Source organism: Gouania willdenowi, chromosome 17, assembly GCF_900634775.1.
Source record: "Gouania willdenowi chromosome 17, fGouWil2.1, whole genome shotgun sequence".
In the NCBI taxonomy this organism is placed as follows: Eukaryota; Metazoa; Chordata; class Actinopteri; order Blenniiformes; family Gobiesocidae; genus Gouania; species Gouania willdenowi.
The window spans coordinates 15,834,717-15,848,658 of NC_041060.1; the positions used below are offsets into that span (position 1 = coordinate 15,834,717).

The 13,942-nt window shown below is 34.9% G+C and overlaps 2 protein-coding genes across 3 annotated transcripts in view; one reads left to right on the forward strand and one right to left on the reverse strand.

The window, feature by feature from the left end:
* Window positions 1-13,942, reverse strand: part of acss2l (acyl-CoA synthetase short chain family member 2 like) — a 30,530-nt gene that overhangs the window by 14,442 nt on the left and 2,146 nt on the right. For both annotated transcript variants that reach the window (XM_028473398.1, XM_028473399.1), the window contains exons 2-5: window positions 3,863-4,011; window positions 3,580-3,775; window positions 1,345-1,436; window positions 226-329 (exon numbers count right to left, since the gene is read on the reverse strand). In XM_028473398.1, the coding sequence (XP_028329199.1) occupies window positions 226-329; window positions 1,345-1,436; window positions 3,580-3,775; window positions 3,863-3,989 (519 nt within the window). In that variant the 5' untranslated portion in view covers window positions 3,990-4,011. The remainder of the gene's footprint in view (window positions 1-225; window positions 330-1,344; window positions 1,437-3,579; window positions 3,776-3,862; window positions 4,012-13,942) is intronic.
* ndufv2 (NADH:ubiquinone oxidoreductase core subunit V2) lies at window positions 5,469-13,883 on the forward strand. Its single transcript, XM_028473400.1, has 8 exons — window positions 5,469-5,611; window positions 7,138-7,200; window positions 9,130-9,192; window positions 10,291-10,407; window positions 10,632-10,800; window positions 12,211-12,320; window positions 13,499-13,575; window positions 13,704-13,883. Exons 1-8 carry the CDS (start codon window positions 5,570-5,572, stop codon window positions 13,795-13,797), a joined length of 735 nt encoding a protein of 244 aa, XP_028329201.1. The 5' UTR covers window positions 5,469-5,569; the 3' UTR covers window positions 13,798-13,883.

Consider the following 13,942-nt stretch of genomic DNA (forward strand, 5'->3'; position numbering starts at 1 on the left):
GGCAGGTGCTGTCAGCGCGGTGGTCACACAGAGGACAGCTGATAACAGCTGGAGCAGGCCAGGACAGGCCAACAAATGCAGCTCATGTGTTTTTGTGGGAACAGGTTCAGAGCAGCAAATACTGGCAAACTGGGTCGATAAACTTCATTTCAACACATGATGGAATTACATATTAGACTTCATGTCCAGTTGTGATAAGAGCTTCTGTGGTGGTGTGCTACCTACCACAACTGAGTGAACAGCACCTATTCTGGCACATGCCAGCATGGTAATCACCAGCTCTGGAATCATTGGCAGGTAAATCGACACCCGCTCTCCTTTTTTCACACCTGGACAAAAGAAAAGGCCACACATACTGTAGCTTCAGCAGGATCATTTAACAAGTCAACCATGTCCCCAAAATAGCAGTAATTCAGGACATGAGCCAGATCAGGGGGTCCCAACTGGTGGGTCGGGACCCAAATGTGGCCCATTTGTCTGAAGAAAAAGTAGATAAATCTTTGTTTCAGAGGATTTTATCAGAGGTGAAAGCAACAGATTACAAGTACTCATGTTACTGTAATTGAGTTGCTTATATGGGAACTTGAACTTTTTGAGTATATTTCTAAATCAGTAGTTTTATTTGTTTTAAAAGAAGTAATTTGTTACATTTCTACACCCAACCGTTACAGAGTAAATTATTATTTTTGGTTTTAAAATGATCATTGTAAAACTACAAAAAATCAAATGACCAGACAACAATCAAACGCATCACATCACTGCCGACCAATCAGATTAAACGATGCCTAAACAGCATTGAATGCTGGTTATTTCCTCAGTTTTAGAGTTCATAAATGTAGCCTTAGAATTTTTTTAAATTTTGAATTTTATTTAAAAAAAAAAAAAACATAAGAGTTGTATATTTTGACAAACCTTTTATTTTATACAGATGCCTTTGTGGAAATTTTTTTTTTTTTCCAATGGTGCAGATGTTTACTGTATGCAAGGGAACCCTGGCAAGATTTATTACCAAAAATAAACATGTGGGGTGAACTAGTAAATAGTAACATTTACTTTGAGTGCTATTTATTTGAGCTTCTTTTTACTTGTATTTAAGTATTTTATGTATGACTTACTTGCACTTGTGTACAATTTCAATCAAGTAAGAGTATTTCTACTTAAGTAGGATATATCAGTACACTTTACACCTCTGGATTTTATAAAGTGCCAACTCTAACTCTTTATACAAACTCATATGATAATACTAGTTATGGAATCTGAGGCTAAAACTGCCCCGTCGTTGGCATTTTTTTGGTTGATAAAGAAATGAAAACAAGTGTTTGAACATTTATCAGAAGTTCTCACCCATTTTCTTCAGCACATTAGCGCAGCGGCACACCTGACTCAGCAGCTGACTGTAGGTCACGGTCAAGTGTTGGTCAGGTGAGTTTCCCTCCCTAAGAAAGAAAAGAAAACACACTCATCGGTCAGTGCATCTGTAACAAACTACATTATAAAAATAGATTTATTTCATTTTTTAGGGAAAATATAATTTGACCAAAATTATTTCACACTGGAGAATTCCTGTTCCCATTGATGCAGCAAGTCACTACTTTACCATAGTATGAAACTTACTATATGAACAATAAGGGTGTGAGAAAAAATCGATTTGGCGATATAATAATAATAATGCATTGGATTTCAAATATTTGTATACTCAAAGCGCTTCACAGAATTAAGGCATTATTCTTTTACTCCATACTTAGTGGTGGTAAGCTACTTTTGTAGCCACAGCTGCCCTGGGGTGCACTGATGGAGGCGAGGCTGCCATAGTGCACCATCGGTCCCTCCAACCACCACCAACACTCACTCTCACACTACATTCATACTAGGCAATGTGGGTGAAGTGACACAATGACAGATACAACTGGGGACCCACTGGGGACCCACTGTGGCACCTCAGTGGTCTCCCATCCAACTACTAACCAGGCCCAGACCTGCTCGACTTGCTTTCGAGATCTAACAAGATCGGACAGTGACAGGCTGGTATTGCCACGATATATCGCAATATTTCAAATTTTTATATCACGATATCGACAAATTGATTATTGTATCAATCCAAAAAATATCCAAATCGTTTTTTTAACCATGTTTTTAATGAAAAAAGTATTCAATTGCGCTAACATATGCATAATATGTAAACGCCCGGTGAATTGATATTGGTACTTGAACTACAGTTAGTTACCATTTACTTGTTCTTGCAAGTTTATTTATTTTTTTTTAAATAAATTGTATTTCATACCATTTTGCACTTATCACCTCTGCCAAGTGCGAAGCGCAGAGAAGAGGTTATGTTTTATCCTGCGTTTATCTGTCTGTCTGTCTGTCTGTCTGTCTGTCTGTCTGTCTGTCTGTCAAATAGGAGCTGTGCCTGAGTCTGCTCCTTTAAGCGCGGTGGCTTATGGGTAATGTAGTAGTGGTAGGAAAGTGCATTGTGTGTATGTCGTGCCCGGTACTCATGCTGTACTTGGTTGAGGTCTGGTCAGCGCTCTCTGAATGCTCTTGTTATTGATCTTGCAATTCATTGCGATGTATATCGTATTGTTTAGTATCAGGATATATCGTATCGTATTGTGACATGCAAATCGTATTGTCAGATTCATGGCAATTCACAGCCCTAATGAACATACTACATTGTTGGTTTTATCAATTCCCATTGCATTGTTATTGTTTTATAACCCTTCTTTTTGGTTGTTTTAGTAAATCGAAATGTATTTGACTCCTAACATTGACAGCAAAGTTACTTTAGAAAAGTTCTCAGCGCAGTTATTTTGGTAAATACGTAACTCTTTAATATCACAAATTAAAGTGGTGGTCACTAATTGGATAAAACCTTATAGTATGAGTTCTGATTTTTAATGTTTTACATCTGAAACTGTTGGAAAGTGTAGAAATACTTTGCTCTTGTGTGAGAACACAACAGTTACGGCAAAAACAAAGCACGCCAGTCACCAATAACTGGCAAAAATCAACACGGCTGAGATGCTACAGGCCCCTCATATGGAAAGCTGAAACCATAACAGAGAAGGCTTAAGTAGCCATGTTACATAAGCACTTTGATGTAGTGCAAACAATAAGAAGCGGCTCCCACATTCATTGAACCACAAACTGCTGAGCTGGCAGAACAACTATTTCTTGTTTGCAGAACCTTTACTCAGCTGAAAGAACAAAAATGTGCTGTAATGAACTGTCTGAACAAAGCAGATCAAGGCTTCTCAATGCATTAGGATGGTTTGATAGAATGTAAAAAAAAAAAAAACAGATTAGGACAGTTTCGGGCTGCCTTTTAATTAAAGAACAGAGTTGGACATTTCTGCTGTAGATAAATGTAAAAGTTTCTCATTAAAAACAAAAGTCAGGAGTCACTGTAGCGTGAGGGTGTGGCTGCAGGTCTGAATGCTGACATTGGGTTGTGGTCAGTGAGGTTTGTTGTGTTGCTGTGGGGTCAAGGGGCAGTTATTCACTGGGATAGCTGACATATCTCCAGGCTCTATTTCCCGTCAAAGGAATTCGTCACTCAGTGAGGATGTGGTTTCTTACCAGTAATAGGCAACCTTTTCACCCAGGTTCCCCTTCAAAACATGCCTGTCCAAAACATTATAGCACATGTTGGTTTTGGCCCCTTCCATGCATTTGACATAAATGCTTCCTTTTGTCACATCAAAGTTGTACTGCAGCATTGATCCTGTTGCTGGCTTCTTCCAAAAGAACTCATCTGCAATTTCTTTCCAGAAAGCTAAGAGGAAATAATGTCTTTAGTCAGTTGTTACATGCTGCACATGTTGGAAATAAACTTTGCTCATAAATGCAATGCTATACCTACCGTCTGGATTCTCTATTGACTTCCTGTACATTTGCAGATAAGAGTTGAAATCAGGTACATGAGCATCCATCTGCAGGTCATCAGGTGGGTAGAACATTTTTTCCTCCTGAGATCCAGGGACAACCATTGTAGAAGGACAGACAGCAGGCCTTTATCATCAGAGGATGAAGCAGAAAAAATGGGTTAATCTGGAGTCACTGCTGATCTGTCTGCTTCCCCTGGGTAAGGTAATGCACTACAAGGCCTCCTGTGCACAAGCAACACAGTCCCACCCCTAAAGCCTGATCCGCTGTCTCTGCTTAGAGTCAGGGCAGCCAATCGTTTCACAGGGGGAGGCACTCCCATTTTTTTCATTGGGTGAGCCCACCATGGCCTGCAGATCACATTATGTATCTAAGCCGTGAACTAAAAAGAGACAAAATAAATGTTGGCTATTAATACAGACAGAAAGAGAGGTAGGATTTATGGCTGAAACCTATTTCCAATGAGCTGGAAGGAATGAATGAATGAATGATCAACAAATAATAAACAATCTATATATGTACTCCATACATCTGTGGTCAAGATACCCCCATATATATATATATATATATATATATATATATATATATATATATACAGTAAACAGTAACAGTAAAAATACTGTTTACTGTTCATTATTATTAGATTGTCATTACTGTTTTTAAAATGAGTGATTGAGCATTTTATGTTATAATAATGAGTTAAAAGAGTCACATTATTTTTAAACCTTTTTCAATAAAGGTTACATTTTTGATGCATTTTGTTAGAATTTTTTTTTGCTTGTGTGTGTGTGTGTTTCATATTTTTTATTCATCAAAGGGGAGAGAAACAGAAAACGTTTGAGAACCACTGCTATATTATTGACAAAAAGTTGGAGGCAAATTAGTAAGGTTTACAGTTGCACACGCACTCAAACCTATATATGTGTACGTGCAATAAAATACAGTTACACAAATAAATAAAGTGTATTTATTGTAACCCTATTTAACACATAAATAAACCCACCACACCCTGTAGAATGAGGAACAGTAAAGAAATAAACCTGCATCATCCCGTTTTCCTATCTAGAATAGTTTAACCTGTTTTGCACCGATAATTAGTTAGATAGGTTCCAATAACCTCTGCAAACCTCATACAGGATAAGCAGGTATAGATGATACAAAACATTCAATACGTATTAGTGTTGGTGGGAAATAAATAAATGCTCTTATTCCAGCAGCTTTTTATTTTTTATTTATTTATTTTTTTCATGCAACACAGTGACTTTGAGTTGGCAATAATTTTGTAAAATTTGGGAAAACAAATTCACAAATGGAGTATCAACAAAACCAGTCCCACTTTTAAAGGCAAAAAACATGTGAGACATTGTATTAAAACATCAAATAAATACATATTATTGCATAAAATAAAATTAAAAAAACATATTGCAGTGCAATGTATCAGCTGTTTGTTGTTGGATTTATGTAAATATATGTTTGCTGTTCTAGTTAAACTGCATTTAAAGGAGGAAAAGAAGAAATAAGAGCTTTTTAAATAACTTTTGAATCTGGGATTGATTAACAAAAAATAACGGAGTGACGTCGCCTAATGCGTCAGGCCAGGCTAATCGAATGTTGATGTCGACCTGCAGCTGCCGTTCTGACTGTTAGCTGAAACTAGCAGGGTGCAAACTTTAACCCCAGCAAGATGTTGTTCTCCGCGGCTGTTCGCTTTGCTGCTTCGCAGGCGGTATGACTCTGATATCTTTTACAGTAACAAGTCAAACTGAGCACAGTGTGTTGATTTATAAAGCGACGAAATGCTATGACTTTTCACAAGGACATGTAGCGAAGGCTTCGAAGCTAATCGTGGTTGGGTAACAGTAGCATGCTAGCAGAGTTAGCTTTCCGCTGTCAGGTGTTTATAAATTAAAAACGAAATGAAATGACATGTATTAGACCATGACGCACATATTCACCCCGAGAGTTGATAGTAAGATGTGTGTCGAGGTCCGGCATGACACATTTAGTTTTTTGTATGTTTTAATTCACCAGATGTAAACAAAGCTATTATAAATCTATCTCAAAACTGTGGTAGTGTTTGACCCCTGACTTATAAAAGTGGATAGCACATTTGTAACTATTACCTAACGTTTGCAATATGTTTCACCCCTATTTAAAACTCTTGTAGAATAACACAGCTTTGCAGATACAATCCGTGGCTCTTTATTGATCAAATATTTGTTTTTCAGATACTATTAACAGCCTCCTTACTTATTGGGAGTTTAACACATCCTAAAATTATTTTTATACTTAGTTACCATAAGTTTTTATTATTTTATTAATATTTTTATTTGTTTGTAATGTGAGTTTTGCTTATGTTGAATACACTTCAATATTTGATTAATATGTTGCACTTAATAGTGTATCTATGAACTTGTTTGAAAGGTGTTTAATAACGTTACATGATTTTACTAATCTTGTTATTTGTGTGTGCATTGTGCATTTCCAGTGAGGTCTGTTCTGTTTGAATTCTTTTATCAATTATTCTTGTCTGTATTTCTCATGTCAGGCTTATAATCATCCACTACAAACTTAAGCGTTACCGTGATATCAACTTTGATCACATTTTCCTCTTACTTGCTAACAAAAAAAAAAAAAAAAAAATTTTGTAGACCAATAATAAATGACATAAGTAATGTTTTTATTTAGATATTACAAGTCTATCACAATAGGACAAATAAGATAAAATCTTGAGACTCTGTAATTGTTGATGGTATTAAATTATAATTTAGACAGAACTATTTGAATTAGTATTTTTGATGAAAATGGAAATAATGTTATTCTCAGCTTACTCTTTGTAATTAGATTTAGCAGCATCTTATTTTTACATGCTCCGTCTTACCTTATTCACAGAAATTGCTTTGGATCGCTTACCCGCATCTACTGTTCCGTTTTTCATTAGCCTAAAACCCAATTTGGTATTTTTGCTGTCATGTATATGTATATGTAAAAAAATAAATAAATAAAAAACACTTGCTGAATGTTTGATAATTTATTTTTCCAAAAAAAAAAAAAAAATCGACTCAGTAAATCCTACCTGATAACTGTGGTAATGAATGTGGCTTGGACTTCTTAGAGCACATTTAAGGGGAAAACAGCACTTGGAAAAGAATGTGTTGAAACAAATGTAGAAAATTAAAATAAAGAAGGTTTTAGGAATGAGTAATCCTTGTTGTTTCAGCATTGTTACTGGTTTTTTTTTCTTGGTTACAGGCTCGGCAGGTCAGGACTCTTCATCGCTCTGCTGCACGGGCTGGAGCTGGTGGCATCTTTGTGGTGAGTGGCTGTATTCTCTGTCCTTTTAACTATTTTTCCCCCCTTGTGGCTTCACTTAAATCACCCACTATGAAGAAAAGTAGAAGAGAACACAAACACCTTCTTAACAATCATGTGATGAAGTGCAGTTTATTTGATTTCTTATATTCAAATTCTGAAGTGTGGGATCTGTTGACATATTTTTATTGTGTGACAGTTGTGTTGATCCTTATACTAAATGTTCTTTATTTGTTTACTATACAAAATATATTATTTTATTTTAATTATTCAGGACTCAATGCATGTTTTACTTGTTAACTATTAAAGCTAACTGTAAATGCAGCAGAGATGCTAGTCCAGCATCAGTTTGACGTTCGCGAGACAAAAGAATCATCCAAAAAAGAGAATATGACAAAAAAAGAAGCAACAATTACTGATATAATCACAGAAGGAGTGCATATTAACACATAGTGCTGCAGAGTGGCTGAAGCACTTTAAACCATAACTAGTATTCACAGGTCACCAAATATTACCAGCATTTGTGTAACTTTACCCCGTCTCATTATTTTTGTCTTAGTTTATTAACCTGATTTATTATGAATAGAATTTATTCGCACAGGGTTGATTTTTTTTTTTTTGCTGCAATGGTTTAAAATCGTTCAAACACTGTGTATTATTAATGCTTATTTCTATCTGTTTATGCCCACTTTCCCAGTAGGAGTGTGAACCTCTGGGTACCTAACGATAATGATTATCTCACAATATGACGATACTGCGATTATCGTTATATTGGTCAGAAATCAATCTACAATAATCTATGACATAACAAGAAAAAAAAAAGATTAAGTGAAAAATACAATTTTTATTTTATATTTCTGAAAGACAATACATTGAAAAAGTGTCCTATGAACAGTGACACTATTTTAGTGCAACATTTCTGTAAATACAGTAAGTGTCAACATACCAATGTAAATGAATAAGTATCTCCAATAGTGCTTTCTGTAAACAAAAAAATAGGTTCTTTCTTACGAGTGACACCATTATAGTGCATAATTCCAGTGAACAATATATTGGTTCCTTCAACAAACAGTGACAAAATGTATGTGAAGACGTATCTGCACATTTTAGTGAAAAAGAAGAAAGGGTTTTGAAAATAATAAAATAAATCTTTAATCCAAAAATCGATAATTTGATCGTGCGAAAAAATATTGCGATATATTGCTGTATATTGCCCAGTGTAACCACATTATTGTCATTTCCAGTCAGATAAAACTCAAATCATCTGAAAGGTTATTATCAAATGGCCCCAGAATCATTATTTCAGTTTAATTGAGCACCTTAATCTGGAAGTGGTAGACACAAGACATTTGTTTTATAGATGTACAGTATAGCTCTTGTGATGGTATTAAATGTATGTGACCTTAGGTTTATTTATGTGTCTAAAAAAGTGGACAGTACATTTGTGTCCACAGTGTCTTTCTGACTAATCCCACTGGCACCTGTTTTCCAAAACCTATTAATTTATCGGACAAGGCTTTCTTTTATGAGCTTGTTAGAGCAACACAAAAACATCACAAGATATTTGTCATGCAATGGAAACCTGCTATGGTTTCCTAATCCCCTGATAATGCACTTGTTTATCATCTGTGTTGGGAGCTCAAAGTATTTAAAACTCCAGATGGGAACTTACTTTAAGTTCCATCAACAACAAAATGCCTTAGTTTCTGCTTCTCACAAGGGGGCAGTGTGAGCAAAAACTGGAATAAATGGTTTGAATCTTTTCAGATCGTAGCCTGCATGTTCTCCTTACATGCTTGTATGATTTTATTCTTTATTATTTGATCAAATACATTTCATTGTTGTTTTGGAAGCATTTTGATTCCACAATTCAAGGCTGACTTTGACTAGTCATCATGGACTAGGATTCTTAACATTGGCTTTTTGTTTTAGCACAGAGACACTCCCGACAACAACCCTGACACCCCTTTTGAGTTCACAGAAGAGAACAAAAAGGTAATGTTAAAATACTGAAAATCCAAGATATTTACTTAAGTGCTTTTTTTTTATTTTGTTGGTTGTGGTTTAAGCTATTTCTGAATATTTGTGATTCACTTATTGGTACATGTCAGTTTTCACAACCTTAATAGTAAATACAATACCACCTAATATTATTTTTAAAGAACATAATCCTGACCGGTAAACCAGCTTCATTGTTTGGAAATATTAGATATGTAAACTAAACACACTCACATTCTACGAGGCGTGGTTCTAATCATGATTTTGTCATTAATTGGCGTAACGCTAATTTACTACAAAAGTCTGTCTTATTCAGATCATCTCAACTAAGGAATAATCTGACTAAAAACCTGAGGAACTCAACACATTTGCATGTATATAAAAAAAGCCCTAAAAACCCTGTTGTACGTGGGAGATGGAGACATGTATTGTTCTATTACCGTTTTTATTATTGTATTAGTATTTTATTCTGTTTCTGTTATTTTAAATATTTTTTCTGCTTTTAATTAAGGACCCCAGGAAGACTAGCAACCACTATGGTGGGAGCTAATGGGGATCCAATAAACAATAAACAATGGTAACAATTTTGGTTTAGGATGAGGTTTGGTCTCCTGATGAAAATGATTTTTGTTAGTGCTATTTTAATCATTGGAATTATTTATGACTAATTTAGTCTCATTTCAGTCAACTAAAGAGTGGCTGCATCTAATTTAACATTGTTTTTAGAGCATTTTTTATTATTTTTAGACTTGATGAAAATCAATTTTATCAAGTTTATTCATGCTCAAATTGTTTGCATCTAAAACTAGTTTTTTATCAGGAAAGGAAACGGTTAACAAAATTATGCTCAAAATTAATATGATTGTTCTATATTACATCCAAACAATTGTATTGTTTTTATTATTATGACTTTGTTTAGAGCTAAAACATGTAGAGGTCTCTCTTTTGAAGCTGTTTATCATTGTTTTAAAAATGTTCGTGTATGTCATTGTGAAATCTTGTTTTACTGCTTGTTCTAATCAATTGTTAAATAACAATATTCTTGTTACAAACTACATTTTTAATGATAAACGTGTGTGTCTGTTTTTGCTGTAGAGGATTGAAGCCATCATTTCAATGTACCCCATTGGACACAAGCAAGCAGCCACCATCCCAGTGTTGGATTTGGCCCAGAGGCAACATGGATGGCTCCCCATCTCCGCCATGAACAAGGCAAAGTCACTTAGAAAGGATTCACCATGAAGCCATAAAGCATTTCTAATATGCATTAGTAAAACCTCCTTTCCAGCAATACAACATTTCTGCATCCACGTTCACTCACTAGTTAGAAAGATTTGAAAGTAAAGATTCTCATATTGCACATGTTAATACCAGCAGCCCATTTTCTTCTGATTTAATGTGAAACTATGCTCTCCTCTGTAATTGCTCTAAACCAGGTTGCTGAGGTGTTGGAAGTGGCTCCAATGAGGGTTTACGAAGTAGCAACATTTTATACAATGTTCCTGCGTCAGCCCGTGGGAAAATTCTTTATTCAGATCTGCACAACAACACCGTGCATGCTCTGCAACTCAGACAGCATCCTGGAGGCCATCCAAAACAAGCTGGGTATGAAACTCTTACTTTCTGTTTTACACAGTCACCAATGACGAGAAAGAAACACAGATACATAAACAAACTTTTATTATTGCTCATGACAGTCTCCCTCTCCCTCTCTCTCTCTCTCTCTCTCTCTATATATATATATATATGTATATATATATATATTCATTTGTCAGAGGAACCTAAACATCAACAAGCTTTTGTAAGAAGACTGTTTACGTACGATTCAATGACCTAAACTCAATCGATATTGATATCGGTCCGATAGCCAGAAATTGGATATCGGTCCAATATCAGCCAGAAATTGGATATCGGATTTTATCGGACTGCATCTAAAATCTCCGATATAAGCGCTCTGATATGTTTTGATTGTTTTTGTCCCCGCCGTCAGTCGTTCCCACCATTAACAGTAAAAAAATAGCTGAAGTGAACATGAATTGTTGACTATTGTTCTCTGAGTAACATCACTTGATCAAGCCTTTTCTAACATTCCACACTACAAAATCGGTAATAAAAGTATGTAGGATTTGTGCTGATATCGTATTGGATCGATATCTGCCAATACTCAAGGCTGCAGTATCGGTTTTGTACCGAAAGTGAAAAAGTCGGGACATCCCTAAATGTAATGTCTCCTCTTAAAAACAATAAAGAAACGTATTATACGATGTAACTTAAATAGATGTTTTAGAGCAGTGTTTCTCAACCTTTTTTGAGCCAAAGTACATTTTTTCATTGAAATAAAAAAAATCACCAACCGATATTGTTAAAAAAATGAAACTTTGTAGTCTATATTAACAATATACTGTCTTTCTTATCAAAGTGCTTTTGATTGGAATCAAATAAAAACAAAAAAGTGTTTTTAATTGTAATCAAATGAACAAAAAAAATCTATTGTGATTTTTCATATTTCTTTTTTCAAATAAAAAGTGCAATTAACAATATGCAGTAATTCTTATCAAAGTGTATTGAATAGAAATCAAACAAAAACATTTTTTAATCATCTTTCATATTTTGCATACTTGATACACATTGTGTGAGGATAGGTATAAGAAGAAGTATAAGAAAAACATTATGATTAGAACTACAATTTAACTTTATTCTGTTAAATTGTTTTTTTTTTACATTATATTTATATAATATATAAATATACTATTATTCATTATTATTAAAATAAATAAATAATTTTTTTTATCTGTGTGTGTGGGACAGGGGAGGGGCTCACGGCAGCACAATGGCATATTTGCTGACAATAAGTAATTTGTTTAAAAAAATGTTTTTAGGCAATTAGGTGAATTAAAATAATTTCCCAGGGCACACAGTGGTTGAAAATTACTGTTTTATAGGCTGGTGGTTGTTCTGGCGATACGGTCAGTTTGGAACCTTTTAAAAGATCATTCCCATCATATTTTTCCACAGGCATAAAGGTCGGAGAGACGACTCCAGACAAGATGTTCACACTAATAGAAGTGGAATGCCTGGGTGCCTGTGTGAATGCTCCAATGGTTCAGATCAACGACAATTACTATGTGAGTACCATATGATAACAAAGCATCTCTGTTGACCATAAAAACTGGGTTGTATTAGATGAGAATTTAAAAAATAAATGAATAAAAAATGTTTTTTGGAGTGGTAGCATTTGGCCCTAATCCTTTTTTCTGATTTCTTAATCAGAAAATTTAAGCTACTGTGAAGTTGCTGTTGCGATGTTAAAGCCTGAAATTGTTGAATGACAGAGCATAATTTTCTTTTATTTCTGTTTTCAAACTGAACGGACACGTGTTTTGTTTGTTTATTGGATTAGTTTAGGTTTAGGGTTCGGTTGCAATCTCAGCCCGTGACCGTAACTCTGCTAATATTTTCTCTATCTGATAAATTCTACCAGTTTTTGAAAGCTAAAGAGTTGGTCTTTAAAGTCTATGTGGCGTAATTACGACAGTTTTACTCACATGTGACATAATCAATAAAGATGCTGCTTTGTTTTGACTAAACTGTCACACATAGGGAAAAGGCAAGGAGGACCAAAGTTCAAGAGATGGAGAGATTAATAAAGACCTAATAGCAGTGGATTTAATTGAAATGGTTATTTATTGAAGTGTATAATTAATGATTATACTAAATTAATACTTTTAATTTCTAGGAAGCGATGGTTCTCATTGTTTTAATGATTGAGAAATTTAAGTTTTGTTGTTTTTTTTAAGTCTGCGAAGAAGAGAGAAATTAATTTTTAATCTTTATGGACAATAACAACTTTATGATATTGTATTTTGCAGTTACAAGGTAGATTAGAGAAAACATTGAGTACTTTGAGTATACCAAGGTCAGCCCGAGTGTCCTCTTTTTTTGGAAAGCAAAATATAGTCATCCTATTTTAATTCCTTGATGGACTACAGAGAAAATGGATCATGGGCAGTTTTATAATAATGGCTGGAATTTACAGTAAATAGCGCTTCTTTTTCATTGAAGAGATGGAAATGTTCTTCACACTACAACTTTACCTGAGGGATAAGCTTTATCTGTAGTCATAGCTACCTATGGCCTCAGCTACTACATTAGTTTTAAAAATACAATCACATTCATGCAGCAAAACAACTTAGTTTAGATCTTTATTGAAAAAGGAAAACAGGATCTATACATGGATTCAAAGTTATAAACTGTAAATAATTAATACCAATACTTTGTGCTGTTTTTCTCACTTGTTTTGCAGGAGGACCTCACTCCTAAGGATATTGAGGATATTATTGATGAACTTAAAGCAGGGCGAGTTCCACTACCAGGACCAAGGTAAATAATGGATAGAAATAATCGTGTGTTTTCCCCCATACACACACACGTACACACACAAATGGGTTGTTATTATAACATGAAGTACATGGTGCAATGCTAAAGAATGTCTGGTGTTTGTTCCACAGGGGTGGCCGTTTCTCCTGTGAGCCTGCTGGTGGACTGACCTCTCTGACAGAACCACCTAAGGGACCAGGGTTCGGTGTCAGAGCAGACCTGTAGGCATTGATGGGATTCCATAATTATCCCTCAAACTATTGTATTTTTCCTCAAACACATTGTGTAAATAAATTATTCATGTACCTTGACCTTGAGTGTCAGTGTGTTAACCTGCATGGAAAACTGGGAGAATATTGAATAATCAAAT